The sequence below is a fragment of the Tasmannia lanceolata genome, unplaced genomic scaffold (genome assembly GCF_043159265.1).
Source record: "Tasmannia lanceolata isolate RefF3 unplaced genomic scaffold, GAP_Taslan_0.1 ptg000023l, whole genome shotgun sequence".
Classification (NCBI taxonomy): domain Eukaryota; kingdom Viridiplantae; phylum Streptophyta; class Magnoliopsida; order Canellales; family Winteraceae; genus Tasmannia; species Tasmannia lanceolata.
This window is the reverse complement of record NW_027518700.1, coordinates 458,374-485,600: the sequence shown is the minus strand read 5'-3', so window position 1 is coordinate 485,600 and position 27,227 is coordinate 458,374. Positions and strand designations below refer to the sequence as shown.

Sequence of the window (27,227 nt, the reverse complement as noted above, 5' to 3'; positions counted from 1 at the left end):
GACCCAATAGATGTTGCATGAGTTGACACGTCCGGAACAAGCCAATCTTTGAAGAAGAAGAATGAGGGTTTAGATTTTGCCCCAAAACGCTCCTCAAAAGGTTCCCTAGCAATTTATATGCTTTTGGATTTGACCTTCGAAACCTTTTGGAAGCTTGTCCTTGGCGCCCCCCTTGATGACCCGACGATACTCCACTTCGATTAGACAACTGATTATGAGATTTGACCTTAAAATACGAATCCTGGGCACCGCCCAAGTCAGAGCCTTGCACAGAAACTTTTTCATATGAAGATTTGAAATTTGAAAATTCTCCGGGGTTCAACGGCTTGCCAAGCAAGGAAGCCTCAATCACCAGTCGAATGGGGCCCACCAGATCAGGAGGGGAAAACCTATCAGCCACCGGAGCACTTTCCGCTGGCGAAGAAAGGTTATTCTTTGAAAGCTCAACCCCAACGATGTATGTTTGATTTAAAACCCTGAGCTTAACACCATAGGTAGGGAACATCCAACGGGGGGCCAAGATTTTAGCCGATACGTAGCTCATGCAATTCTGATTGGAACCTTCCATCTTGGTTTCCACAACCTTACCAAATAGGCCCCCTAATGCCTCCACTGTGGATACAGCCTCTATCAAAAGGTTCCCCTACAAATTAGATTTACAAAATTTACAGAATAGAACATCAGCATAAAATATATAACAGAGTCTCCATAAGTAGAAGTCTTGAGCTGGAAATCTTGAGCACCTACTTCGAGAAGCTTAAGGTAAGGGTAATCATCGATAAAAAGGTCATAGGTCTTAAGGTTATGGGGATCTGGTCGTAGGTTGTAGATTTTTAGATGGGCTGTGGCAGAGGTGGAATTCTGGGTAGTCATATACTCATATGGCCGGGATGGAATTTTCCGGGCAATTGTGTGACTGGGTGGAGAGTTCTGGCAGATGTAAAAGCTGATATGGGATTTCTCGGCAGTAGCAGGAGTGTAAGATTCGATACCAGAGTGAAAGTGGAAGGAGAGGGTGTCGAAGGTTTGATATGAGAAGGGGAAAAGAGGAGGTGAAGGTTGCTGGGTGAAAGCTGAGGCGGAGGGCAGTCATGAGGTGGGGATGTGGTTGTTCGTTTGTAGAGAAGGGGAAGAATGGTGGTTGATGGCATTCATGAGGTTGAGGGGTAACAGGTAAGTGGTCGTTGTAAAAAGTAAAAACGAAAAGCTAGAGGGGTTGAGAAGAAGAAGAGAAGGCGAAGGTAAGGGAAAGTATCTGGCGTCACATCACGTACCAAGCTTCACACCTATGAAGAAGAGGTAAGGAAAAGTATCTGGAGTCACATCACATACCAAGCTTCACACCTATGAAGAAGAGGTCTTACCCGATCTCAAGCAAAGCAATATTTATTCATTCAATATCAATTGCATTCATTAGAGGCCTATATACATATAAATAGATAAGATACTCCACAAAAACTTAAACAAAAATACTTAAACAAAAATAGAAACTAGCAACAGCTACTGGCACTCTTAATTTGACTTTTAATAGGATTCTAAATGAGCATAGAAAACCTCCATTCGACTTCCACGAAAACGATGAGTGGGCCTCATGTGCACTTAAGTGGCTTAAGTGTTAAAAGGGTTGAGGTAAAGATAATGACACCCAATTTAACAATGGTGTCAAAATTGATAAGGGCACCCAATACACCTTGGATAATGTAGGAAGTTAGGGATGATCCTCATCATTCTCCCTGACTTGAAAATATTGGAGCATTTATAGTATAATGAATTGTGTTACGTGTGGGAGTTCGTTGGCTCTCGTCCTCACACATGTTGCAAACAGTTGGCCTTTCCAGCAGACTAAGTATTTGTAACGCACAAGAAGCTTTGGGCAATTTTGTCTTTGGTTTGAAGTAATGTGATCACAAGCTTCTGCTTGCTATGTCAAATTACTTTACTTTTCTAGGTGTGCTTGATGACACTTGTTGTCCTTTTGATCCTCATATAATGCGCTTGTGCCAAAGATCGTTAGCACCAACGTTGATTGATGATGGCTACTTTCGTTTGTTGCTTTACAACGAGCATTCTTAGCACTGCCAATCCTAGCACACAAGCTTGAATTTAGATGGCTAAAGTCACTTGCCTCTTGTATGCTTGTTTGACCCTATACATCTTCCAACTCTTCTGGATTCTTAGACAAGTATAGTTGGGTCTCTAATAATTAATATTGTTGGTGGTCGCATTTTATATAAGGTGTTAGAGAGTATTAATTACCGAATATGTGTTATCCATCCCCCTACCCCTAGCCATGTGGCACTTAATTCGTCCATTACGGGTTTCCATCGTGGGAATCTAGGCTTTGAGTGCCAAGGAAACACTAATTTGGAGCTCTAATACCAAAATGATTAGGACAGATAAGGGAAGATCACCGAGTTTTAAATTTCGGTTTCGGTTTTGTTCGGCACCGAAACAAAAATATTTCAGTTTCTGTAGAATTTTTTGTGGAAATCTTGTGGAACAACGGAACGTATGAAATGATGAAATTTTAAGATGAAACTTTGGGAATTGCTAGAATTAGCACAAATACATACTTAGAAACCATCACACAAGCAAGAAAGCCGTCTATAGTGGCTTAATCACATCGAACACCTAGTGACATGCGTCGTCACACATGTCTGGAATTGAACAGTAAAGTGATAAAGAAGTGCAATGTAATAAAGTATAAGAACCATTGAAAACGCCTTCCTACATGGTGACCTCTTTGATTCATGTGTTCCTTTTTTTGGCAATTAACTGTGGTTGGCCTCTCTATCAGTTGGATGCTAAAAACGCCTTCCTACATGGTGATCTCTTTGAAGAGGTGTATATGGAGCAACCTCCCGGGTTTGTTGCTCAGGGGGAGATTGGTTCTGTTTGTCGACTTCGGAAGGCATTATATGGGCTGAAGCAGTCTCCACGAGCTTGGTTTAGCAGATTCAGTGACGTTGTTTGGCGGTTTGGTTTGAGATAGTGTGCTGTTGATCACTCCGTATTCAGTCCTCCTTCTGGTGATGGCTATATCTTGTTGATTGTGTATGTTGATGATATTGTGATTACTGGGGATGATGCGACAGGTATAAGACGTTCCTTCAAACATAATTATGTACCAAAGACCTAGGACGTCTTCGGTATTTTTTGGGTATCGAGGTGGCATACTCTAGAGTCTAGAGGAGGTCTTTTCTTATCATAGAGGAAATCTGTTTCGACATATTAGAGGAGATGGGATCCTTAGGAATAAGGCCGGCAGTTCCTATGGATCCCAATGCGAAGCTCTTTTCAGATCAGGGGGAGTTGTTGGATGACCCTAGGAGATACTGGAGATTGGTTGGGAAGTTGATATACTTGACTGCGACTTGTCGTGATATATCCTAAGCAGTGGGAGTGGTTAGGCAGTTTATGAGTTCTCCTCGTACTTCACATTGGCCAGCTGTCCTTCAGATAGTCAGATACTTGAAGAGTGCTCCTGGAAAAGGTTTATTTTTCAGGAAGCACAATCTGGAGGGGTTCACAGATGCCGATAGGGCAGGATCTCCAGCAGATAGGAGATCGACTACTTGTTATTGCACTTTTGTTGGAGGAAATCTTGTGTCCTGGAGGAGTAAGAAGCAAGTCCTGGTATCTTGTTATAGTGCAGAGGCAGAGTATCCAGCCATGGCCCATACCTGTGGGGAGTTGTCCAGGTTGAGGTCTCTATTGTTGCAGATCGGTTTTCCTCCTTCATCACCAGCATAACTCTATTGTGATAACAGAGCAGCACCTCACATTGCTTCCAATCCAGTGTTCCATGAGAGGACAAAGCATATTGAAGTAGATAGCCATTTTGTTCATGAGAAACTTCAAAATGGAAAGATTAACACCTCCTTCACTCGTTCTGCAGATCAACTAGCAGATATATTCCCCAAACCGTTGGCAAAGTCTAAGTTGAGAGATAGTTGTGACAAGCTGGCTTGTAGGCCACATGCAATGGTCCTGAGTTCAAACCTCCTTGATGTCAAAAAAATCCACATGCAATGGTCAACCCAAAAGTGGGGCCACATGTGCCACGTGTAGGCCAACCCAAAGAAATAGGGGTTGCATGTGAGGGGGAGTGTTAAAGTATAAAAGAATAAATAACGCCTTCTCCAACAGCGTAAGCTTTTGGAGTAACGGGTAGTTTCACATGATATTAGAGCTAAGATCCTAAGAGGGGAAAGAAAGGAAGAGTCCCTCATCACCATCTCCACCACCGGCGGCACCTCCACCACCAGCAGCACCTCCGGTGACCTCCACCACCTTCGGCCACCACAACCTTCGGCTCTCTCTCTTTTCGAAATACTAAACCCTAAATTCGAGAACCCTAAACCTTAAATCCATGAAACCCTTCCCCTTATCCCTAACCCGAGCTCAACCCCAAATCTGTGAACCCCACACCGTAAATTTGTGAAACCAACCCTTCCCTTCTTTTGAGTTCCTAAAGTCCACCCTTTTTTGTAAATACCATTTGTGAATCCATAAAAAAAAACCCAAGAAGATCCCCTTGTGTATATTCGTTTCCTTCTTTTCCCCATTTATATCTTCCTTATTGTTCTTTTTTATTCTATCCCCATAAATCTCTTTCTTTTTTCCATCAATCTTGATTTTTTTGTTCTAAATCCAACGATCCCTTTTTTAAACTCTTAGTCCATTGTTGGGTTCCTTCTAGTTCTCTTAACCATTTTCTTTCTGGTTTAAACACCCCCCCCCCTCTCTATGTTTTGAAACCCTCACCCTCCCCTCCATCATAATCTTTGTTTTCACTCTCTATATTCATTATGTTCTATGGTGTCTGTATTGATCTCAAAGGTGCACACCAAGTGTTTGGTGAAATGTCTAAGAGAGTGTTGTGCCTTGCAAGTCCCCTTTCGGCCTCAACTTGAGGGGGAGTGTTGAAGGCCTCATGTAGTTCCAAGGATGGAGTATTGTCTTGCTGTTGTCATCTCCGGGTTGATGTAGTCTTGCCCTCTTCGTTGGTGTGTTGTTATTGACTCCAGTTGATGTCATTTCACTATTCCTCGTTGGTAGTCTTGTTGTTGGTGGTTGTCTTGTTATCTTGTTCTTCTTCGCTGGTCTTTTTGTTAGTGGTTATTCCACGTGGAGTTCCCTGTTGGTGGTTGTTCCACATGGAGTTCCCTGTTGGTGGTTCTTGTTGGTGTTTGTTCTTCCTCTTCTGTCTTGTTGTCTTCTCTAGTTGATGTTGTTCACCATTCTTTGTTGGTAGTATTTTGGTTGTTGATGTGTTGGTGGACATGGGTTGATTTGTTGGTTGTTTGTTTGTGTTCATCATTGGTTGGGTTGGTTGTGGTTGTGTTGGTTTGTTGGTTGGGTTAATTGTGGTTATGATCCTCGTTGCTGTAGTTGGTTGTGGCTGATTGTTTCCACTTGATGTTGTTGATGCTTCTACATGGTGAATGTAGTTGCTTAGCGTAGTTTTACGCCTTTGTTGTGATTGTAGTGGTTTGCATTGCCATCCATCTTGATCTTGTTGGTGTTTCTACACGTGTGTAGTTTCCTTGCATAGTTTTATGCATTCATTGTTGTTGTAGTGGTTTGTGTTGCAATCCACTTTGTTGGTGGCGATATGCTCGGTCTTTAGCGTTGCTTTTGGCATTTTTGTTGTTGGTGGTTGTATGCCCGGTCGTAAGCGCTGCATTCGGCCTTATTGTTGATTCTCCAGGCGATGTGTTGTGTGACCGTCGTTAGTTTGTTGTTGTTGTGGGCTGATTTTCAATCGCCATTTTGTTGGTTCTTCTCACCTTTTTGGTGATTGACCTTCTTCTTCTACTGGCGATGTGCTGTGCACCTTATCTCTACTCTTGCTTCGTCGTTGTTCGCTATGTGCGCCCTTGGTGTGCGTATTTTGTTCTTAGTTCGTTGCTATTTCTCTGCTGCGGCGCTTCTGTTCGACCACTGATCCTGCTGTTAGCCATTGCTCGTTAGTATGTGGATTAGTTCGCCGCTGCTCTGCTTCAGGGGGAGGAGTCCCTTCAGGGGGAGGCCCTGTTGTGATCGCTCTCGCCGTAGTGCTAATTTAGTGGGAGCTGTTGTTTCTGATGGTTTTTGATTTCGTTGTTGTGCTCGCTTTGATAGTTGCTATTTTTTGTTGTGTTTTTTTTTTTTCACTGTGTATTCACCACAACAACTTGAGAGGGAGGGGGTGTTGTACCAAGCTGGCTATGTGTATGGGATTATCTTTTTTTATGGGTATTATAGTTGTTTATTGTAGTTTTATTTGTAACTAGCTGGAGTGTGGAGTTGTATGGTATTTACACTCCAGCTTGAGGCGGAGTGTTGAAGAGTGTAGAAGGGTACTTTGGTCATTCCATGTATGTTGGAGGGTATTGTCATCTTTGTACCATGTAACTCTATTTGGCTCCTATATATACGTCATATTACATGGGAGCTCCCTACTGGAGACTCCTCATCTTCTTCATCACTCTTCTTCTCCTTCCTCTTCCTCTTCCTTATCCACATCTACTTCTTAATAGAAGGTTTATAAATGGTAAATGTCCTTGAAAGGTTCTTGAATTTTTAAAAAGTTTAAAGAAAGGTTCAAGAAAGCTAAAGATTTGATAAAGAATAGGTAAAGAATGCAAAAACGGTAAATATCGATAAAAATTGGTTGGGATTCGCTAGGGACCATCTCAGAAGGCATTTCGCGGTTGGGCTGTTGCATGTGAGAGCTGCCACATAGGCTCAGATTTTGTCTTATTCACTTAATTCATTTGAGGTGGCTGCTCTAAGATGCAATGACCCAGCTACAAATGCCTTCTATGATGGTTCCTATCAAATCCAAAATTGGTTATATGGGGGATGATTGACAAAAATTGGTTCTTGAGCAGTTGGATGGTTTATAGGTTGTGTAAGGGAAGAGATTGTGGGTTGATTTGGGTTCGAAAAGACATTGAAATGGAAAAGGGAATGAGGAAAGGAGAAATGGGAAGGTGAAAGAGAATGCAGAAAAGAGGAAAATGAAATGTGGAAGAAAATAGAGAAAATAAATAATTCAAATAAAGAAAGAAAGACGAAGAGAAAAGAATAGAATAAGAATAATAAAAAGAAATAGTATAGGGCTATAAAACTGACCTAGAGTCACACAAGGGTTCTCTTAAGCATCACACCTTAGGATATTAAGCGTCACACTTTAGAAAAAGTATCACACTCAATCATCACCATCAATTTTCATTCATATTCAACTGTTTTTAGGACCAATAAGCATTTCATATTTATAAACTATGCAAGCCATACGAAAATCCTTAACTATTCTAAAAGCGAGAATGTTAAGTTTTAGGCACGTTCTTCAGTTGCTCTTCCCGCTGAGTCCCCTTTTATGGGGCCATTTTCGACATTTCCATGCATTGCATACTCTCGCATATCCATCCAAAAAATCTTCCCACTTGTCTCTTGATTTCCTTCCTAAACGAGTTTTTGTTGTTGTCGTGTATAGCGTCTACTCCGCCATCTACCTCCCAAATCAGCGCTTTGTACAACTGTAAATCTGAAACCAGCGTCATTTGTAAATTCCTTCTAAAAATTAATCTATGATACGCGCCATCTGTCGCCCCACAACCTTCTATTTCAACACGTGCTACCATCTCCCCCCCCCCCCCCCCCCACACACACACACGCACACGCACGCACACGCACACTTTTTTTTCTCCAAATGTCGGGTTACTGATCTATTATGTTATGTCGCTTCTATTACTTTTCTATTTGAACTTCGACTTGAGCTTTTATTCTTTGATAGTTCACAATGCTGGTCTTGCGGATCGTGATTTCTGAACAAAAAATTGTGGATGAAACAATGGGATTGCAACTCACGGGTTATTTTGAGGATTGCATCATCTTTCTATGCTTCAATAGGGGGTCATTTTTTTTCCAGAAGACCCATCTGGTATATTCTGATTTGCGAGCAAAAACTTGTGGGGAAAACAATGGGACTGCAATTTGAATCATCATTCTATGCTTCAAGAGGCAGTAACTTTTTTTTTCAGAAGACCCATCTGGTATATTCTGATTTGTGAGCAAAAAAATGTGGCAAAAACATTTTTTTCTCATTGTTTTTCCCACATTTTTTTTTCAAAGTTGAAAAAAATGTGGGAAAAACAATGGTACTGAAACTGTATGAATATTTGGAGGATTGCATCATCAAGCTGATTACTAAGGTTTCCCCAAGTTATTTCAACATTTGAGAATGCAATGGCGAGCTTCAAAAATTCACCATGCTGTTATTTTGTGAGTTTCTTGAGGAATTTGTGATGTAGAAAGCTGTGTGAGTCTTTTTTGTCTTGAGGATAGCTTTGAAGATGAGTATTTCAATGTGGATGGCTTGAAGAATTTGTGATGTAGAAAGTTGTGACTGTTTCTTCTCTTAAAGAAAGCTTTGAAGATAATTATTGCAAAGTATCTCAAATTAATGATAGATTAGAATGGAGAAGGTGAAATATGCTTTATTTAGTTTTCTATACATCTTTGTTGGTTTCTCGCACTATGGAAAGATGAATTGAGAAGGAATGCTGCAAAATATAGTGAAGTCATCAAAGGCTTCTAATGAATTGCTCTCTTATGCTACTATTCTCCTAATGATAGGGAAATTGATGAAATTTGTGTCCAAGAGCTTATGTTTTACTATGCTGCTGAGATGATGTTTTGTAGCACTATCTTCTTATTCATTTAAATGTTAGAAGGATCCCCTTTTTATTCATTTATACGTTAGAGCACTGCACATGCATTTTTACTAGTTTAAAAAAAATCCTAATCTTTGTTGTAAAACAACTCCTAGTCTAATTAGGACTCCTATTACACTTAAAACTACAAACTCCTCATTGAAATCAATATATTACATGGACTCTTCCTACTGCAAGTAAACTACTAGTAAACTAGGACTCTTTAAACCCATTAGGACTCCTAACTCATCATGGAAACTAACAAGCTTTAACTCCCACGAACACAAGGACTCCCTCACGTTGCAATGTGGGCCCTTATGGTCACTAAAGAACCTAAGTGATTATTTACAAATGACTTTAATGCCTCCATCATTCAAGATTTTCGTAATACACTTGTAGGTCCCATTGTAAACACCTAAAAATTAAAGAAACCAAGTCATATTGATGGGAAAAGACCGTGATACACCTTTATAACTTAAGGGACTTAAAGGACACCTAAACATTAATGTTTAGGCCTTAAGATGGTCCCCATCACTACGTGTGATAAGTGCATTTGCGTACCTTGTGTCCCTGACATTTATCATCATATACATGCACGCTGCCCTCTAAGTGGCAAGTGATGTAAATCATGTAATATCTTCTTATATTGAAATCATCCAAATATGTGGGTGATTAGACCAAGATTGCCAGAGCGGGAAGCGAAGGCTCTCAGGAAGGTGGGCTCTTAGGAAGGTGGGATGCGGGAAGCGGAGAATTTTTTAATAGTTAAATATTTAAAAAATAATAAAATAATAAAAATTACTAAAAAAATATAAGAAATAATTATATGAAACAAATATTAAAAACAGGAAAAGGTTTTTGAGGTATCGCGCAGCCTGAGCAGCCCTCTATATACAGCATCTCCCATGTTGTTTGACTCATCCAACCTGTTCATTCTACAGGACCTAATCAAGGTTTTAAATCTCGGTTTCGGTTTCGGTACGAAATTTCGGCCGAAATCTTGTAAAAATTTCACCGAAATTTCGGGTGAAATTTTGGCCGAAATCTTGTCAAAATTTCACCCGAAATTTCGGGTGAAATTTTGTACTTCACCGAAACGTTTCACCGAAATTTCCGAAACGTTTCTCCGAAATTTCCGAAACGTTTCGGCGAAATTTAGTACTTTTCCGGCTCACTGTGAATTTCGTTTCGTTTTCCACCGAAACCGAAATATTTCGGCTGAAACGAAACGTTTCAGCCGAAATTTAACACCATGGACCTAACATAGGTAGGGTGTCCCTAAGAAATCATTTCCATAGGATCATGGTATCTGTTGATTTGTGGAGTTTTAGAATGGACGGCTAGAAAGTGGGCTTGTACAGATCGAGTGGTTAGGATGATTGTATGGAGATGGTTTGTTAGGAACACCCTATCTATATGAGGTTCTATGGAATGAATGGGTTGGATGATTCAAACAACATGGAGATGATGTGTTTATAGTGGCTTGCTCAGGCTAAGCTATAGCTCAGAAACCTCCCCCCATAAAAAAAAATACTTTTTATTAAATGATTCATCATTTACTTAAACGAAAATCACTATGAAATGCCTCTGTTGACCAGTGCCTGGCAAGAAGATTTTAAACAAATTATGAGATTTTTTTACCGGATTTTTGAGATTTAATAATGTTTGGACATGATAGAATTTATGAATTTTTAAAATTGGAAAAATACCCCATCGTTTGGAAGTTAAGATTTTGACCCGACCCCTTTTTTTCGAATTTTGTACTAGAATTGGAAAGTTGACTTTTTATCCTTTTAGATTTTGGTCTTGGAACTATTTTTAATAGATTCAAATGGGGGTTATTCCCTTATTTACATGTAAATCTTAAGTACTTAAACGACTTTACATGTAAATACTAAGAAGAGGAAGAGAAGATGACTAGCAAGAGACAAGGAGTGTAGATAGGAAATACGCTTCCCATAGAGTGGTATATGTGTTTCTCATAGAGTGGGAATCAAATTTTTCATAGAGTGGGAATCGTGTTTTCCACGTTTCCGAAACGGGATTCCAAAAAATCGGGGAATCGAGAAGATTCCCGTTTCGGAATCTATTTTTGGGGAATCGAGATTCCCCATTATGAGTAGAGACTCCTGCTTCCCACGGATTAGACCATGTTCGCTTTGAACAAATGGGCCTTTGTGGAGCGAACAGGTGAAAGTTGACCTTCTTTAATGGGTGTTTGCTCAATTGCTAAATTCACCCCCTACATTCCTCGAAGAAACAAGGTGCGCCAAACTGCTTATGGAAAGAAAATCATCTCAACACTAAACTAAAACTATTGGGCCACTTACGACAATTGTTGAAACCCGCATGATTTTTTATTCCCAATTGCAACACCAGGTGTCACATTTTGCACTGAAACTAAGCCAGAGTTGTGAAAGCTCACCAAGCTGAGTCAACTACTTCTTAAAGGGGTGTTGGAAGTCACAACAGAGGGAATTTGAAACAAGAACCTTGATATTGAACAATCTAACCTACATTTTGCTATGAAAAGGAAAAATAGAAAGTTATGACGAGAAATTGAAATGTTGGTTTGGGAGATGCGTATGGGAAACTACTGGACCTGAGAAGGCATCAGCTAGTATTGACAAAGCATGTTAAACTACTTTACCAAGAAATAACAGATGCACCTTTAGCATATCATTTTCAAACAACATTAATGCGTATAATCGTCTTCGAGTTTTTGTCAAAATCAAAATATACTACTTATGAATCTTGATCAAGCTTTCATTGAACTACAAAATCTCTAAATCTTTGATAAATTAAGATAGTCATCAATTTTTTTTTTTAAACTTCCAGTAATGTTAGCTTTTGTTTACAAGTGCAATCCATTCTTTTCCCATGGTTGGTCATTTATGTTGTATATGTCGCATCATATTCACTTGATTCATCATTGATATATGAAGGGAAATGATGCAGGTCTTATTGATTGGAGGGTCAACGGGAACTATGCTGGAGGCTCTAGATGTTGTGGGTGATGGTCATGATGGCCCACTAGGAGAAGTAAGTTCCCTGACAAAAGTAACACATTTTCCTTGCAGTTTACTGTAGTCAAGGAAACCCTAAGCTTCCGAAGAATTTTTTTAGGAAAATCCACCGCAATAACTTTGAGTACTAGACACATGTTTGTGGTGCTAAGATCTTGTGTGACGCACCCTATCTATCCCTCAAGCTTCAACTCATCTCACGTCTGACCTATTTCTTTTGCTTTATTCTATCTTATTCATTTATATCCATTCTTCTGTAAGAACATTATTGTCATTCTTTTCCTCCATTGATGTTATTTTTAACATTTGTTGCCTGGAAAATATCTTTCTTTAATCATGTACCTCTCGGAAGGATAAACTCTATGTTTCCATGGATTCATCTCCATGCCCACTAATGCTGGCTCACTTTGGTTCATACATCTTTTATTGCAAGAAAGTCCATCATTGATATGTCCTTGACATCATTTGCATTCAGGAGATTTGTGTGCCACATTGACATCCGCAAGCATAAAAAAGAAAGAACAAAGATGGTTTGTAATTTGATGTGACATGACCTAACCATGCGTAACATTCGACTCTAGTCTCTAGGTACTTTTAATCCAAGTTAACATGTTTTGGGCTCCTATATACACTTTTGACTTTCCAATTTGGAGTCTCAACTTCCCACCTCTCGTATATATAACGATTTGAATTTTTTCCTAAGTACAATTAATTATGGACTCAAAGCAAGCCAAACTTCCAAACCGAAGAAGCCTACCCCTAACGTACAGATCTTTATGAAAGTTGCGAACTGTGAACTTGAACCAAGCAACCGATGAAACATGCTGTAATACCTCACATATAATAGATGGGATTTACCAAATTACAATGTCAAAAAGTGAAACATATGAATTTAGGGAGTCGAATTCACATGTAGTGCCTAGAGATGTAGGTAAATTCATGTAAATTGACATCACTCCAGCATGGATTTTTGTTGTTCAATTTGTATTGTGCATGGCTTGGTTTATGTGCCTGGGACTTTGCCTTCGTTTCCAAGAATGTTTCCTTTATATTCTGTCATTTAAATCTCTTGCTTATAACTCACTATTAATAACTCCACAAGTTAATCATTGACTCGCCGGAAATCATCTGCCTTTTACGTTTGTCGAGTTATAGTCCGTGGACGAGTTATCCCTACCAAGTCAATCAAAACTCCTTTGGCTTGTGCTAGTTAATGAAAAATTGATCGTGTCAATCTTTGACAACAGCCTTTTACGTTGGCTGAGTTATAGTCCGTGGCCGAGTTTTTTCCTACCTAGTCAATCAAAACTCCTTTGGCTTGCGTTAGTTAATGAAAAATTGATCTTGTCAATCTTTGACTTGCTGGAGTTGACTTCCTTTTAGTTCTCGTACTAGTTCGAGTTTTGAAACACTATTTTAAATTACAACTCATGGAAATGTCTTATGGTTGTAAAAGAGAACTCATCATCAATTTGCTTTGCTGCTCTTAGTCTCCGAGTGGTTTTCTAGTTGTAGTAGAAAGGATATTGATGCAGTGCAGATTCATAGATTCTTCAAACCAGAAATTGGAGAAGAATTATCATTAAGAATTTTTTTCATTATTTTTTTGATATTATTTGAGCTTTTGAAAATTTATATGGGTTTTAGAATGCCCATGTTTTGATGGAAATTAGGTTTCGTAAAGCTTCTAGAGTTTCTATTTTGAATTGAGGTTGTTTAAGCTGTAGTAGGAAGGTTTAATAATACTGGCTTATAATTACAAACATTTTAAAATTGAAAGTATGGAAAGCTTCTATGTTTTCATGGAAAAACCCTGCTTATTTATAATTGTTTTGAAGGTGTTTTAAAGTTTGAAATTTTTTAGGAAAGATCTAGGATGTTTGTGTCTAGGAAGAAAGTGTTCTGAAGGCAAAAATAGGCTATTTATATGATATTAATACTCTCTTTGGAGAGTTTTTTTTTTTTTAATTACTAAAATTGAATTTTATGCAAAATGTTTCTCTTTTCTCTAGTGTTTCCTCTTTGATGTAGCATTGTATTTTAAATTTTCACCAACATCTGTATCATTCGATTCGGTTTCACCTAGTGGACCAGAAAAGCCCGCTTATTGTCATCATTGACCTCGAGGATGAGAACCTACAAACCTATTGATCATGGATTCCTAAGGCTCGAGCCATAAAAATTGCGCTTCGCACTTCCAAGGGAGCGCCCATTATGGACTCAGCCTGTTGGATATGATCTTACTTATCCAAATCTTAGCCTATGATCTACACAAAAGAGGATTTTGATATGGCCTAAAAATCAAAGAGGGCCTCGACCCATTGCACTATCAAGGAGAAGATCTTCTGTTTGATGTTATAACTGCTTCTAGTCACGCCTTCGAAAACGTGGTTGTTTCTTTTCAAAAAAATTCAAACCATCGCTAAAAGATCCATATGCCACAAAGTTCGGTCCCTCTTAGGCCAAGGGATGGAGGTCCACTCTATCCAATCCGCTACGTGCTCTTGAAAGACCCAATTCATCTTGAACAACACTTACAAAATTCCATCTCTCTAGTTGTCCTGCGGTAAATGAAAATTTAATCCACTGTTTCACCAGCTTCTAAGCACTTCTAAGCATATGCCACAATGATCAATGATAAATATCCCTCGGTTATGCAAATGATTCAGCCCCAATGCCCATGGTTCTGCCAGTTTCACCACTTATTGCCGACCATATCAATGCTATACTTGCCGATGAGATCGTTATGTCACACCAACGTGGATTTCAGCGCTATCTTGTCAAGTGGCGTCGTCGACCAGATTCTAATACTACTTGGCTTACAGAGGAGGACATTCGCCATTTGGACCCGACATCTTGGAGTAGTACCACACTCTTCGCTCTTTGGATGAGAGTTTTTTTTTTAGCAGGGGGAGTTGATAGGGATCATAGACATCTGTTGCGGGTCTATTCTAGGTGGGGCTGCACTCCAGGGGGGGGGGAGGATATTTTTATTGTCCATGGCCCCGTAGGAATATTTATTATTCGGAGGGATATTTTTATTATTCATAGGGATATTTTATTGTTTGTAGGGGTATTTTAGGGATTTATTTGTGATTATTAGGGTTATTTGGTCTTCTATTGATTTCAGCGGTATTTTAGTCTTATTATTGTTGTTTGCCAATATATAGGTCAAATTACAGATTTTATGGTCACTTTTGATGCTTAATGGAATTGATTACAGATTTCTCCCCTAAAGATCTCTCTCCTTCTCCCTTATTCCCCCTTTTCTTCTCTTCTCTCCCTGGCCTACATCACTAACCATTGTACCCCGTACCTTTTCCCAGACCGTGTACCAAAACGAATCTCTTTATAGGTAACATTGGTCCCAAAAAACACCCTATCTCTTTTGCACGCTTCAAATCAGATTCGTCCAAGAAAAACTGGCAAACCCTTCTTGATATCTCTCTAAATAGTGTCCTCAGTGTTTCGATAGCAGTCGAGTGGATTACAACCTCCGAAGCATAGCACCATTTTTCTCCTTAATCACAATCTGCCACAAATTGGAACTGTCCTCTCCAAAACTCCACAACCAGTGGCCTAGAAGAGCTCTATTCATAGTCTTGATATCCCAATCTTGGTGCAAACCTGGGTTTTTCAAGTGAACTTCTAGGAATTTAGGAGCATTATATGAGTTCTCATTTTAGTAAAACCGCAAAATGCATTTCAAAGTCAGATTAAATAGGTCGTAATAATTAAATCAGCCTAGCTTCTTGTAGAAATTGTTAGTTTTTGTTCGTTCATCTTATATAAATTAAACAACCCAGGCAAGTCTCGTATAATAAGTCCAAATGGGAAATAACAATTAATGAGAAATAAAATCAGATCGCAACTAAAATTCTGTTGTAGCAATCAGATCTATAAATGTCTACCTAACTATGGCCCGAATGCTATCCTAGAAAGGTAAGAAATAATGCGTGATAATATGATCTGTGGATAGTGTTCAGGGTGACAAGCGTAGGGCTGATTAGGGAAATTAAAGTTGTAAATTTGATGGAAAAATTTTTGGGGTAGGGAATATGGGGGTAGGCTACTAAAATGAGTAGAAAACGATCTGTTCTTGGGGTGACGTGCCAGGCTTTGCGCCTTCATCTTCTGCTGTAAATAATGGTTGAGAGTAGAAAGAGAGAAAGCTAGAGTGCAGGAAAGAATGGATGATCTCAGCTAAGACTAGGAGAGATGAAGGAAAGAAGGATTAAGATAAAGAAAGATGAAGCTCATTGAGATCAAGAAATGATTGGGATTAGGACGAGAAAGGAAGATCAAGATCTAGAAAAGATCAAAACCAAGATCCAGTAAAGATCAAGAAAAGAAATTGAGATCAAGATCCATAAAAGATCTAGATCAATAAGTATGTTTAGTGTTGTTGGATATATGTATTAACCCGTAATTATGCTTATTCATTATTAATAAATATATTAGTGAGGGGGAGATCATTTCTCGAACTCACTTTTTCTCTTCCCAACTTCTCTCTCAACATGGTATCAGAGCCAAAGGTCTCGAGTTCAAACCTCCCGGATAGCAAACATCCACATGCGATGGTCGACCCAAAGTGGGACCACATGTGCCACGTGTTTGCCAAGTGGGCCACACGTGTGGGGGAGTGTTAAAGTATAAAAGATAAATAACGCCCCAATAGCTTAAGCTTTTGGAGAAGTTGGTAAGTTAACATGGTATCAGAGCCCTAGGGTTTCTGATCCCTAGGGAAATCCATAGCCTCCATCTTCTACATCTCCCACCATCATCTTCCCAAAACCCAAACCCTATCCACCATCATTTCCTTAATTCCTTCTACTCTCACCTCTACCCTAACCCTAACCCACGATCCCCCGCTCTTCCCACGCCCCCCTCTCTGCCCCCTCGTCCTCTTCCCGCCGCCCCCTCCCCCGGCCCCTGGGGCTCCTCCTTGGCCGCCACCCTCCCAACCCTGGCTTGCCCCCCCAACCCCCAACCCATGAAATTTTTCGGCCTGGAAAATTTTTCCTTGCTCTCTGAATTTGCAACCCCCTCGCCAAAAATAACTTACCTAGAAAATTTTTTCTACCCCTTATTTGCACCCAAACCCAATTTTTTTTTTCCGCCCCCCTCAATTCTTGGGTTTTCGGGTAAGCCTCCATAGATCTATGTGTTGAAGAATTTTCTTTTTTTGTCTTTCGTTCTCACCTAGCCTCTCTATGGGTCTCTCTCTGCACTTAGTCTTTTCTTGTGCGATCCTTCTATGTGCTTCTTGGTGGATTAGTTAGTTCTATTTTATCTTTTCTACGTCTCCTCGTTGGTGCCCTTGGTTGTGGTTTCTTTGTTTCTCGACCTTTGTTGTCCTGATGGACCCTCTGTCATCATTGATCCATCTCTTGGCATGACCATTGAGGTTCATGCTTCTTCCACACCGTCGGTTCCTTCTTCATCGTCTCATCCTACCTTGGCACCTGTGGAGGGTTCATACCCACAATTAAATATTGCCAAGTTTGATGGAACTAATTACCTACCATGGAAAGTTGCAGTTGAGACCTATCTCCTTGGACGAGGTAATGTCAGTTTTCTTCGTAAGGATCCCCCTTCACCTACGGATCCGCCCTTCACTCGTTGGGAAATGGAAGATGCTTTGATTCGTAGTCTTCTATGGTAGAGCATGACGCCAGCTATTTCGTCTATGATGATTCTCCTTCCCATTGCAAAGGAGATCTGGGATCACACCGCTGTTACCTACTCTGGGGTTGAGAACCTCAGACATATCTGCTCCACTTACTCTGAGTGGATGCGCCTGCGCCGTGGTGACATGTCTCTGGAGACTCATTATGGCCAATTTATCTCCTTATGTCAGCAGCTTGACTTTACTTACCCCTCACGTCTGACATCGATATCCTTTGCCGCCAGCGAGACCAGATACGGGTGGTTCATTATCTTGAGAGCTTGGGTCCTGAGTTTGCTCATTTCCGTCAGCAGATCCTTGGCTCTGGCACTATTCCTTCCCTGCGAGAGGCCTATTCATGAGCGCAACAGTGCCTTGATGATCCATCTCCCAGCCTTTCCTTTGAGAGTTCGGCTCTTGTTTCCTCTGACAGCATTGGTGGGTCTAGGCCACCTAGAGGAGGTGGCTCCTTTGCTTGGACTCGTGGGCGTGGCCTTGAGGTGGCCGCGTTGGTGGTGGATGTGGCCGTCCTTATTGTACCCACCGTCATAGGGATGGCCACCAGATTGAGACATGCTACACGCTTCATCTAGACCTTCGACCATCGCCCCGATCAGCTCATCTCACGACTTCTGGTCCAGCTAATAGTGTTACCCCTCAGCCTGTTTCTACTTCCGCTGATGAGTCTTTCACCTTCACGCGATCAGATTATAAGGAGCTGCACCGGTTCAGACAGAATGTCACCCACCCATCTTATTGCTGGGTTTGCTCAGCCAGGTAGCTCACCCACGACCTTACTTTCTAGCTCTGGGTCCTGGATTGTTGACTTGGGAGCCTCCAATCACATTACTGGTAACTCTTCTCAGCTTTCTTCTTTTCATTCTATTCCGACAGGAACTCAAACCATTACTCTTGCTGATGGGTCCACTTCCCCCATCATTGGTATTAGCACCGTTTGTCCTTCGCCTCATATTTCTTTATCATCTGTTTTATGTGTCCCAAAATCTCCTTTTAGCTTATTGTCTGTTAGCCAATTAACGAAACATCTTCAGTGCTTCATCTCATTTTATCCATTGTATTGTGTCTTTCAGGATCTTTCGACTGGGAAGACGATTGGATCGGGTTGTGAGGTGGAGGGTCTCTATCGCCTTGACTGCAGTCGTTCTCCTACAGCCTTGCACACCTCAGTTGACGCATATCAGTGGCACTGCCGTCTTGGTCATCCGTCCCTTTAGCGGGTGTGAACTTGGGAAGCATCACCGGGTGCGAGTCGTGTGAACTTGGGAAGCATCACCGGGTGTCCTTTCCTTCACGAGTCCTTAGTCATGTCTATAGTCCTTTTCTTTTAGTTCATTCTTGATGTATGGGGGCCCTCTAGGGTCGCGTCAAATAATGGATTTCGGTATTTCATTGTTTTTATTGATGATTATTCCCGTAGGACATGGTTATATTTGTTGAAAGACCGTTCTCAGGTCTTCAATGCCTTTCAGAAATTTCACGTTGAAATACAGAACCAGTTTAATTGCAATATCAAATGTCTTTGTACTGATAATGCTCGCGAATATTTCTCTTCCACACATGGTTTTGAGGATTATCTTACAGGTCATGGAATTATTCACCAATCTTCGTGTGCTTACACGTTGCAGCAAAATTGTGTCGCGGAAAGAAAATTGAGATACCTTCTTGAAGTTACTCACACACTCTTGTTTCAAATGCGAGTCCCTAAGTCTTTTTGGGGAGAGGCCGTATTGACATCTTGTTTTCTTGCAAATCGTCTTCCATCTTCTGTCCTTCGTGGTTCCTCTCCTTTTCATCTGTTGTATCCTCAACAGAGGATCCTTTCCCTCTCCTCCCTCATGTATTTGGGTGTGTCTGTTTCGTCCACCTTCTTGGACCTGGTAGGGACAAATTTGATCCTAGGTCAGAACGTTGTGTCTTTCTGGGATATTCTAAGACTCAGAAAGGTTACCGTTGTTATAGTCCTCACTTACGACGATGGTTTGTCTCTGCAGATGTGACATTCTTTGAATCAAAAACCTTTTTTGGTCCTTCGACTTCCTCTATTCCTAGTTCCATTCCGGATGAGGTACCATTGTTCCTTCCTTCGCTTTCTGAATCTGTACGGGTACCACTCCAGCCTGCGCCGCTCTCAGGACCGTCACCCTCTTCATCAGTTCCACTGGTTCGCCCACTAGTTACAAAAGAATATCAGCGACGATTGCAGAAGAATCGCCCCTACCTCCTTCTCCTCATCCATTGCCTGCTACAATCGAGGTCCCACTCATACCTACTGAGGTATCTTCTTTACCACCATATGTCATCACTTCTGATTCTCCCATTGCTTCTCGTACTAGGTCTCATTCTACAGCCTATCATATTTCTCATTTTGTTTCTTATGATCGAGTGACGTCTTCTTTTCAAGCCTTTGTTTCTTCCTTGTCCTCTGTAGAGTTACCCAAGTCATTACAGGAGACTCTTCAACATCCGGGCTGGCGAACTGCTATGGATCTAGAAATGGGGGCACTTCGATCCAACCAGACATGGGACCTTGTTCCTCTTCCAGCTGGGGCTAGACCAGTTGGTTGTCGTTGGGTCTTCTCCATTAAGTATTTACCTGATGGGAAGGTTGAACTTTTGAAAGCACGTCTGGTTGCCAAGGGGTACACTCAGACATTTGGGGTTGACTATCATGAGACTTTCTCCCCTGTGACCAAGATTCCTTCAGTTCGTATCATACTATCTGTTAGGCCTAAAATCGGTAACAGATGTGACAGTGACGTAAGAGCCGAGCTGGAGGACTCGAGAAACCGAGGTGAGAGAGCTGAGTAGCTGAGTCCTGCGTAAAGAGCAAACGAGGTCAGAATGACCAACCCGGAGTGTTACTCCGGACAGGCCCTTCGACACTCAAGTCAGTATGAGCAGGAGTGCAGAGCGAGTTTTAGAGTGGTGGGTGAATAGTTATTACCCTTGTTTATGAGCTTTGGAAGCCCTTTTATAGAGGGAAAACTGGGGTAGTTGGGGAGTTATTGCTCCAGGACAGGTGTCGGCCAGCCATAGGTTCGAGCTCACCTACTCTGCTGTAATTACCAAACTACCCCTGCTGACGTGAGATTTGCGGTGGGCCCCCTTTGGGCCACGTGTCGACAGCTAACAGGCTGCTGTTTTTATACCCCATCACTATCCATGGTAGCTAATCATGGTTGGCCTCTGCATCAACTTGATGTGAAAAATGCCTTTCTCCATAGCGATCTACAGGAGGGGGTTTATATGGAGCAGCCTCCAGGGTATGATGCTCAGGGGGAGATGTCCTCTGTTTGTCACCTTAAGAAATCCTTATATGGCTTGAAACAGTCTCCAAGAGCATGGATTGGCCGATTCAGTGAGGCTGTCATTCGTTTTGGTCTTCGACAGTGTGCAGTAGACCATTCAGTATTCAGTCATAACTCCTCTGCAGGGTGCATCCTTCTGATTGTGTATGTTGATGACATCATTATTACAAGAAACAACTCAGGTGGAATTCAGAGATTGAAGAGTTTCTTACACACAGAGTTTGCTACAAAGGATTTGGGTCGGCTTAGATACTTTCTAGGGATAGAGGTGGCTTCCTCGCAAGGAATATCTCTATCACAAAGAAAGCATGGATTAGACCTACTGGAAGAAACAAGAAATCTTGGAATAAAGCCTATATTTGCGCCTATGGATCCTAGTGTGAAGCTTATTCCAGAGGAAGGAGATCTCTTGGAAGACCCGTGGCGAACCAAGCGTCGAGTACCCTAGTTTTAGTGAACTGGGTTTCCAATTTGATGAGTACCCAAGTTTTAGCGAACTGGGTTTCTGAGGAGCTTTGGTTTTTGCATCCGGACTGGTTCCGGACCAGGAGTGCGCTCCCGGTCTTTGCGGAGACGAGCCGTGGCGAACCAAGCGTCGTGTACCCTAGTTTTAGTGAACTGGGTTTCCAATTTGATGAGTACCCAAGTTTTAGCGAACTGGGTTTCCGAGGAGCTTTGGTTTTTGCATCCAGACTGGTTCCGGACCAGCAGTGCGCTCCCGGTCTTTGCGGAGACGAGTCGTGGCGAACCAAGCGTCGACTACCCTAGTTTTAGTGAACTGGGTTTCCAATTTGATGAGTACCCAAGTTTTAGCGAACTGGGTTTCCGAGGAGCTTTGATTTTTGCATCCGGACTGGTCCCGGACCAGGAGTACGCTCCCGGTCTTTGCGGAGACGAGCCGTGGCGAACCAAGCGTCGAGTACCCTAGTTTTAGTGAACTGGGTTTCCAATTTGATGAGTACCCAAATTTTAGCGAACTGGGTTTCCGAGGAGCTTTGGTTTTTGCATCCGGACTGGTTCCGGACTAGGAGTGCGCTCCCGGTCTTGGCGGAGGCGAGCCGTGGCGAACCAAGCGTCGAGTACCCTAGTTTTAGTGAACTGGGTTTCCAAGGAGTACGAAGAGATTTGCAAAAAGAGCTTCTTTCATTCACATTCAGTATATATTTACAAAGTCACTTTTACGCCGCGCAGCTTACTACTGATAGTATTTCCGGAGATTCTTGGAGTTCCAAGCATGGGGTAATAGGTGCTCCTCTGGCGTTTCCAGCTTATAACTTCCCGGGCGAATCACCTCTTTTATTCGGTGCGGCCCCTCCCAGGTCGGGGAGAGTTTTCCGGCCTTCTTTGGTTGGGAGATAGCGGCTTTCCTTAAGACCAGATTCCCTGCTCGGAATTCTCTGGGGCGCACCTTGGAGTCATGATAGTTGGACACTTTCTGCTTGTAGGCGGCGACTCTGATTCAGGATTCTTCCCTGGCTTCCTCCAATAAATCGAGATTTGCGCGGAGCCCGTCACCATTGAGCTGTTCATTGAAGTTGGTGACTCTGGGAGACGGGGTGCCTACATCGACCGGTATGACTGCCTCTGTTCCAAAGGACAAGTTGAATGGTGACTCCCCCGTTGGTGTGCGCGGGGTGGTGCGATACGCCCACAAGACATGATAGAGCTCGTCTGCCCACCAGTCAGCTTTTTCGTCCAGTCTCTTCTTTATCCCCTGCAGTAGGATTCTATTTGTCACCTCTGTCTGCCCATTGGTCTGCGGGTGCGCTACTGAAGTAAACCTCTGCTCGATCTTCAAGTCGGAGCAGAACTTTCGAAAGTTCTGGCAGTCGAACTGTTTACCGTTATCTGTTATCAAGACGCGTGAGATCCCAAATCTGCAAACCACTGACTTCCAGAAGAAGTTCTGCACGTTCTGCTCTGTGATCTGGGCTAGAGGTTCAGCCTCCACCCATTTGGTAAAATAATCAATGGCCACTACTACGAACGCGCGCCTTCCGGAGGCCGGTGGAAAGGGGCCCAAGATGTCCATCCCCCAAACTGCGAAGGGGAGTGGGCTGATAATCGGGGCCATAGACACAGCAGGCTGGTGAATGGTGGGAGAGAACTTTTGGCATCTCTCGCACTTCTTGACCAGGGTCAGCGCGTCTTGTCTTAATGTGGGCCAGTACAGAGCTCTCAGCAACACTTTGATCGCCAGGGCCTTGCCCCCTAGATGCTCACCGCAAATACCTTCATTTGTCTCTTGCAAGGCGTACGCGACATCGCTGGGCCGGAGGCACTTTAGGTACGGGAGGGTGTAGGACCTTTTGAACAGGCTCTCACTATCCAGGGAAAACCGGGCTGCTCTTTGTGTCACTTTGCGGGCTTCTTTCTTTCTTCGCTTCAAGTAGTTTTCCACTACGTAGGTAGTCGATGATCTCGTCCATCCAGCAGGACTCGTGCTCCACTTGCATCGCTTCAGCGACCTTATTTTCGATACTGGATTTCTGGAGAAATTCCATACATATATTCCCGAGAGTTGTGTACCTGGACGCGGCCAGCTTAGATAGCACATCTGCTTTTGTATTTTCTGTTCTGGGGATTCTGATGACCTCAAAACTTTTGAACTTGCTGGACAACTGACGGACCTTGGAGAGGTATTTGATCATGCGCTCGTCGCGGGCCTTATAGACCCCTTGAATCCGGTTTGCAACCAGCTGAGAGTCACAGTAGGCTTTCAGTATTTGGGCGCCTGTTTGGACTGCGAGATTTATTCCGGCGAGGAGGGCTTCATATTCAGCTTCATTGTTGGATGTGCGGAATCCGAACCTCAGGGCGTAGTCTAAAGTGAAGTTATCAGGCCCGGTTAAAACCAGACCGGCTCCACAGCCACCCTTGTTTGAAGATCCGTCCACGTATACTTCCCAAAGTGGTCCGGCGGGCGATGGATCCTGTTCTGCTGGTATGGAGATGATTTCTTCTTCAGTTCCATCTTCCGGTCGCTCCTCATTCGTGATTACCTTTTCCACAGCTGGGGTTTGGACAACTTCGGATTCGGTGATCTGCTGGGGGATGGTGCATTCAGCCACGAAGTCTGCCAGTACTTGTGCCTTGATTGCTGGCCTTGGCACGTACTGGATATCGAATTCACTCAGCTCCATGGCCCATTTCACTAGCTGTCCTGAGGTGTCTGGCTTATAGAGAACTTGCCCGAGCGGTTGATCGGTCAAGACCTTTATTGTGTGGGCTTGAAAATACGACCTCAACTTCCGGGCTGCCGTGATCAGGGCGTATGCCAATTTCTCGACCCGCTGGTATCTGATTTCGGCATCATGCAAGACCTTGCTAACATAGTAGATTGGTTTTTGTTGGCTGTGCTGTTCACGAACTAGGACAGCTGCTAGAGCCAGGGTGCTCACGGACAGATACAAGAGTAGCTCCTCGCCTGGTTCCTGCTTTGTCAATAGTGGTGGAGAGGACAAATATTGCTTTAACTCCTCGAATGCGGCCTGGCACTCCTCTGTCCAGGGCGCTGTCTTGAGTCCTTTGACTGCGTTGAAGAAGGGCAGGCACCTCTCTGCAGACTTTGAGATGAAGCGCCCCAGCGCGGCCACCATTCCTGTCAGTTGCTGCACTTCTCTGATGGTTTTTGGTGGAGTGAGCTCCACCACGGCCTTGATCTTTTCTGGATTGGCCTCTATCCCTCTTTGCCTTACCATAAACCCTAAGAATTTTCCCGAGCCGACGCCGAAGGTGCACTTGGCGGGATTGAGCTTCATCTTATGCTCTCTCAGGACTTGAAATGTTTCTTTTAAGTCGGAGACGTGATCTTGTGCACTTCGGCTTTTGACCAGCATGTCGTTGACATAGACTTCCATATTGCGGCCGATCTGATTCCGGAAGAGCTTGTTCACGAGCCTCTGATACGTGGCCCCGACGTTTTTAAGATCGAAGGGCATGACACGGTAGCAGTAGGTCCCCTGGTCTGTTACAAAGGAAGTCTTCGGTATATCTGACTCATACATTCTGATCTTATTATATCCGGAGAAGGCGTCCTTGAAGCTCAGCTGTTCGTGACCTGCAGTGGCATCAATGAGCTGATCGATTTTTGGGAGCGGATAGCTGTCCTTGGGACAGGCTTTGTTCAGATCAGTGAAATCCACGCAGGTCCTCCCCTTTCCATTTGTCTTCTTTACCAGGACTACGTCTGCCAACCAGTCCGGGTATTGAATTTCTCGAATGAAGTCAGCTCTCAAGAGTCTCTCCACTTCTTCTTTGATCACCTGCCGTCTTTCGAGGGCGAAGTGTCTTCTTTTCTGCTTCACCGGCCTGCAGGTTGGGTCAACATCAAGTCTGTGCGTGCTGACCTTCGGGTCTATACCGGGCATGTCCATGGGAGCCCACGCGAAGACATCTGCGTTGTCTTGAAGAAATTGGGTGAGGCTGTGCCGGGTGCTGCTGCTTAGAGAGGAGCCGATCTGAACGATTTTCTCCTTATCATTTTCGCACAAAGGGATGGAGATGAGGTCATCAGCGGGCTCAGTCCCCTGGGCTTCATCCCTCAGATCTAGCAGCTCAATTGGCAGCGATTCCACCGCACTCTTGCCTTTTAGTGCCATGGCGTAGCACTCTCTGGACTGAGGTTGGTCTCCCCGTACTTCTCCCACACCGTTTGGTGTTATGAATTTAATCTTCTGGTGATACGCCGAAGCAACGGCGCGGATCAGGTTCTAGCCAGGCCGTCCCAAGATAGCGTTATAGACTGAAGTGGCCCTCACTACCAGGAAGTTGACCATGGCAAAAGCTTGGCAGAGCGGCTCTCCTACTAGGACTGGGAGTTCAATCTGTCCCTCTACCTTGACGACCTCTCCTGAGAAACCGAACAGATCTGAGTTCACCGGCCTTAAGCGGTCGTCTCCTATCATCATTCTCTCGAAAGCATGATAGTACAAGATGTCAGTCGAACTCCCGTTGTCAACCAGGATTTTCTTCAACTCTCAATTTGCGACGAGCATGGTTAAGACCAGTGCATCGTCATGTGGCAGTATCAAGTTGTCGAGGTCCGCGTCCTAAAAGGAGATCTCATTGTCAGTCTTCATCTTCTTGCTGCATGTGTGCACGGCGTTGACTCGGCGTGCGTATGCTTTTCTTGCAGCAGACGATGTGCCCCCTACGGCGGGTCCGCCCATAATCGTGCCGATGACACCCCTTGGCTGGGATCGGTGTGCCTCTGGTGGTGGACTGGATGGCGGAGGAGATTGACCCCGGGCAGGGGCGGCGGCGACCGCCGAGGGCTCTGGCCCTGGGGACTTTTCCTCTTGCGCTCAGTTCTGTGGCTGTCGCTTCGGATGCATTTTTTCAAATAGCCCCGGCCAATCAACTGCTCAATTTCTTCCTTGAGCTGCCAACATTCATCCGTGTCGTGACCGTGGTCCCTGTGGAACCGACAGTACTTCGACTTGTCTCTCCTGTTTCCCTTGGAGATCATTCTGGTCGGCCACTTTATGAATTCTTCTTTACTGATAGCGGCCAGTATGTGTCTCCGGGAGGTGTTGAAAGGGGTAAAGTTCTCCTCCCTCCTCTGGGGGGACTTTTCTCTTCTGGCGGCCTTGTCATCCCTACGCTGGTTGGTAGGGTTCTTGTCTTCAGAGGTTATCCTCCGATTTGAGTCCAGGGCCGCCAGTGTCTCTTCCACTGATTTATATTCCTTTGCCCCGGCCATTAGATCTGCTAGTGAGTGCGGATTCTGGCGGGCCACTTCTCGGCGGAAATCAGTAGATCTAGCACCTGCGAGAAGCGCGTTTGTAGCGGCTGAGGGATCTAGATTTGGCACTTGGAGTGCCTCCCTGTTGAAGCGGCTGACGAAGGCTTTCAGAGGTTCATTATCCTCCTTCCGCAAGGCCATCAAGGATGCTGTTGTTTTCCTTGGCCTACGGCTGCTCATGAAGTGGCGGACCAGATCGTCCCCGAAGTCATCGAAGTTGCTGATGGAGTTTGGTTTGATCCTCGAGTACCAGTCCCTTGCTGCACCAGTCAGTGTCGTCGGGAATGCTCTGCAGAGGAAGCCGTCCGACGCACCGTGGAGGAGCATCATTGTCCTGAACGTCTCCAAGTGGTCTACAGGGTCAGTGGTTCCGTCGTACTGCGGGACGGTTGGCATTTTAAATCCTCTGGGTGCTGGGGCACCCATGACGTCGTCGGTGAACGGCGTTCTGCTTGAGAACGCCCTAGAAGCGGGCCGGCTCTGATCCTTTGCCAGCTCTTCTATTTGGTGGTCCATTTCTTCCATCCTCTGTAGCATCGGATCAGCTCTACGGTCTGGTGACCTGTTTCTCTCCACCGATAGGCTCGCTGCGGAGCCAGACTGGCTTTCTGGACTCCTACGACGAGGCCAGAGTTTTTCCTGTGGCACGCGGTCTTCCTGGGCCCGATGCTTTCGTGCAGAGCGTGACCGTGATTTCCGGTGGTGGTGAGGTTCTGTGTGGGCGTGCCTGGCTCTGGAGTGCTGGACTTGCCTCGT

The 27,227-nt window shown here is 43.6% G+C and overlaps 1 protein-coding gene across 2 annotated transcripts in view; it reads left to right on the top strand.

Moving 5' to 3' along the window:
- Positions 1-27,227, top strand: part of LOC143855700 (sodium/hydrogen exchanger 6-like) — a 62,012-nt gene that overhangs the window by 26,857 nt on the left and 7,928 nt on the right. For both annotated transcript variants that reach the window (XM_077365776.1, XM_077365775.1), the window contains exon 19: positions 11,661-11,744. In XM_077365776.1, coding sequence (XP_077221891.1) covers positions 11,661-11,744 — 84 coding nt within the window. The remainder of the gene's footprint in view (positions 1-11,660; positions 11,745-27,227) is intronic.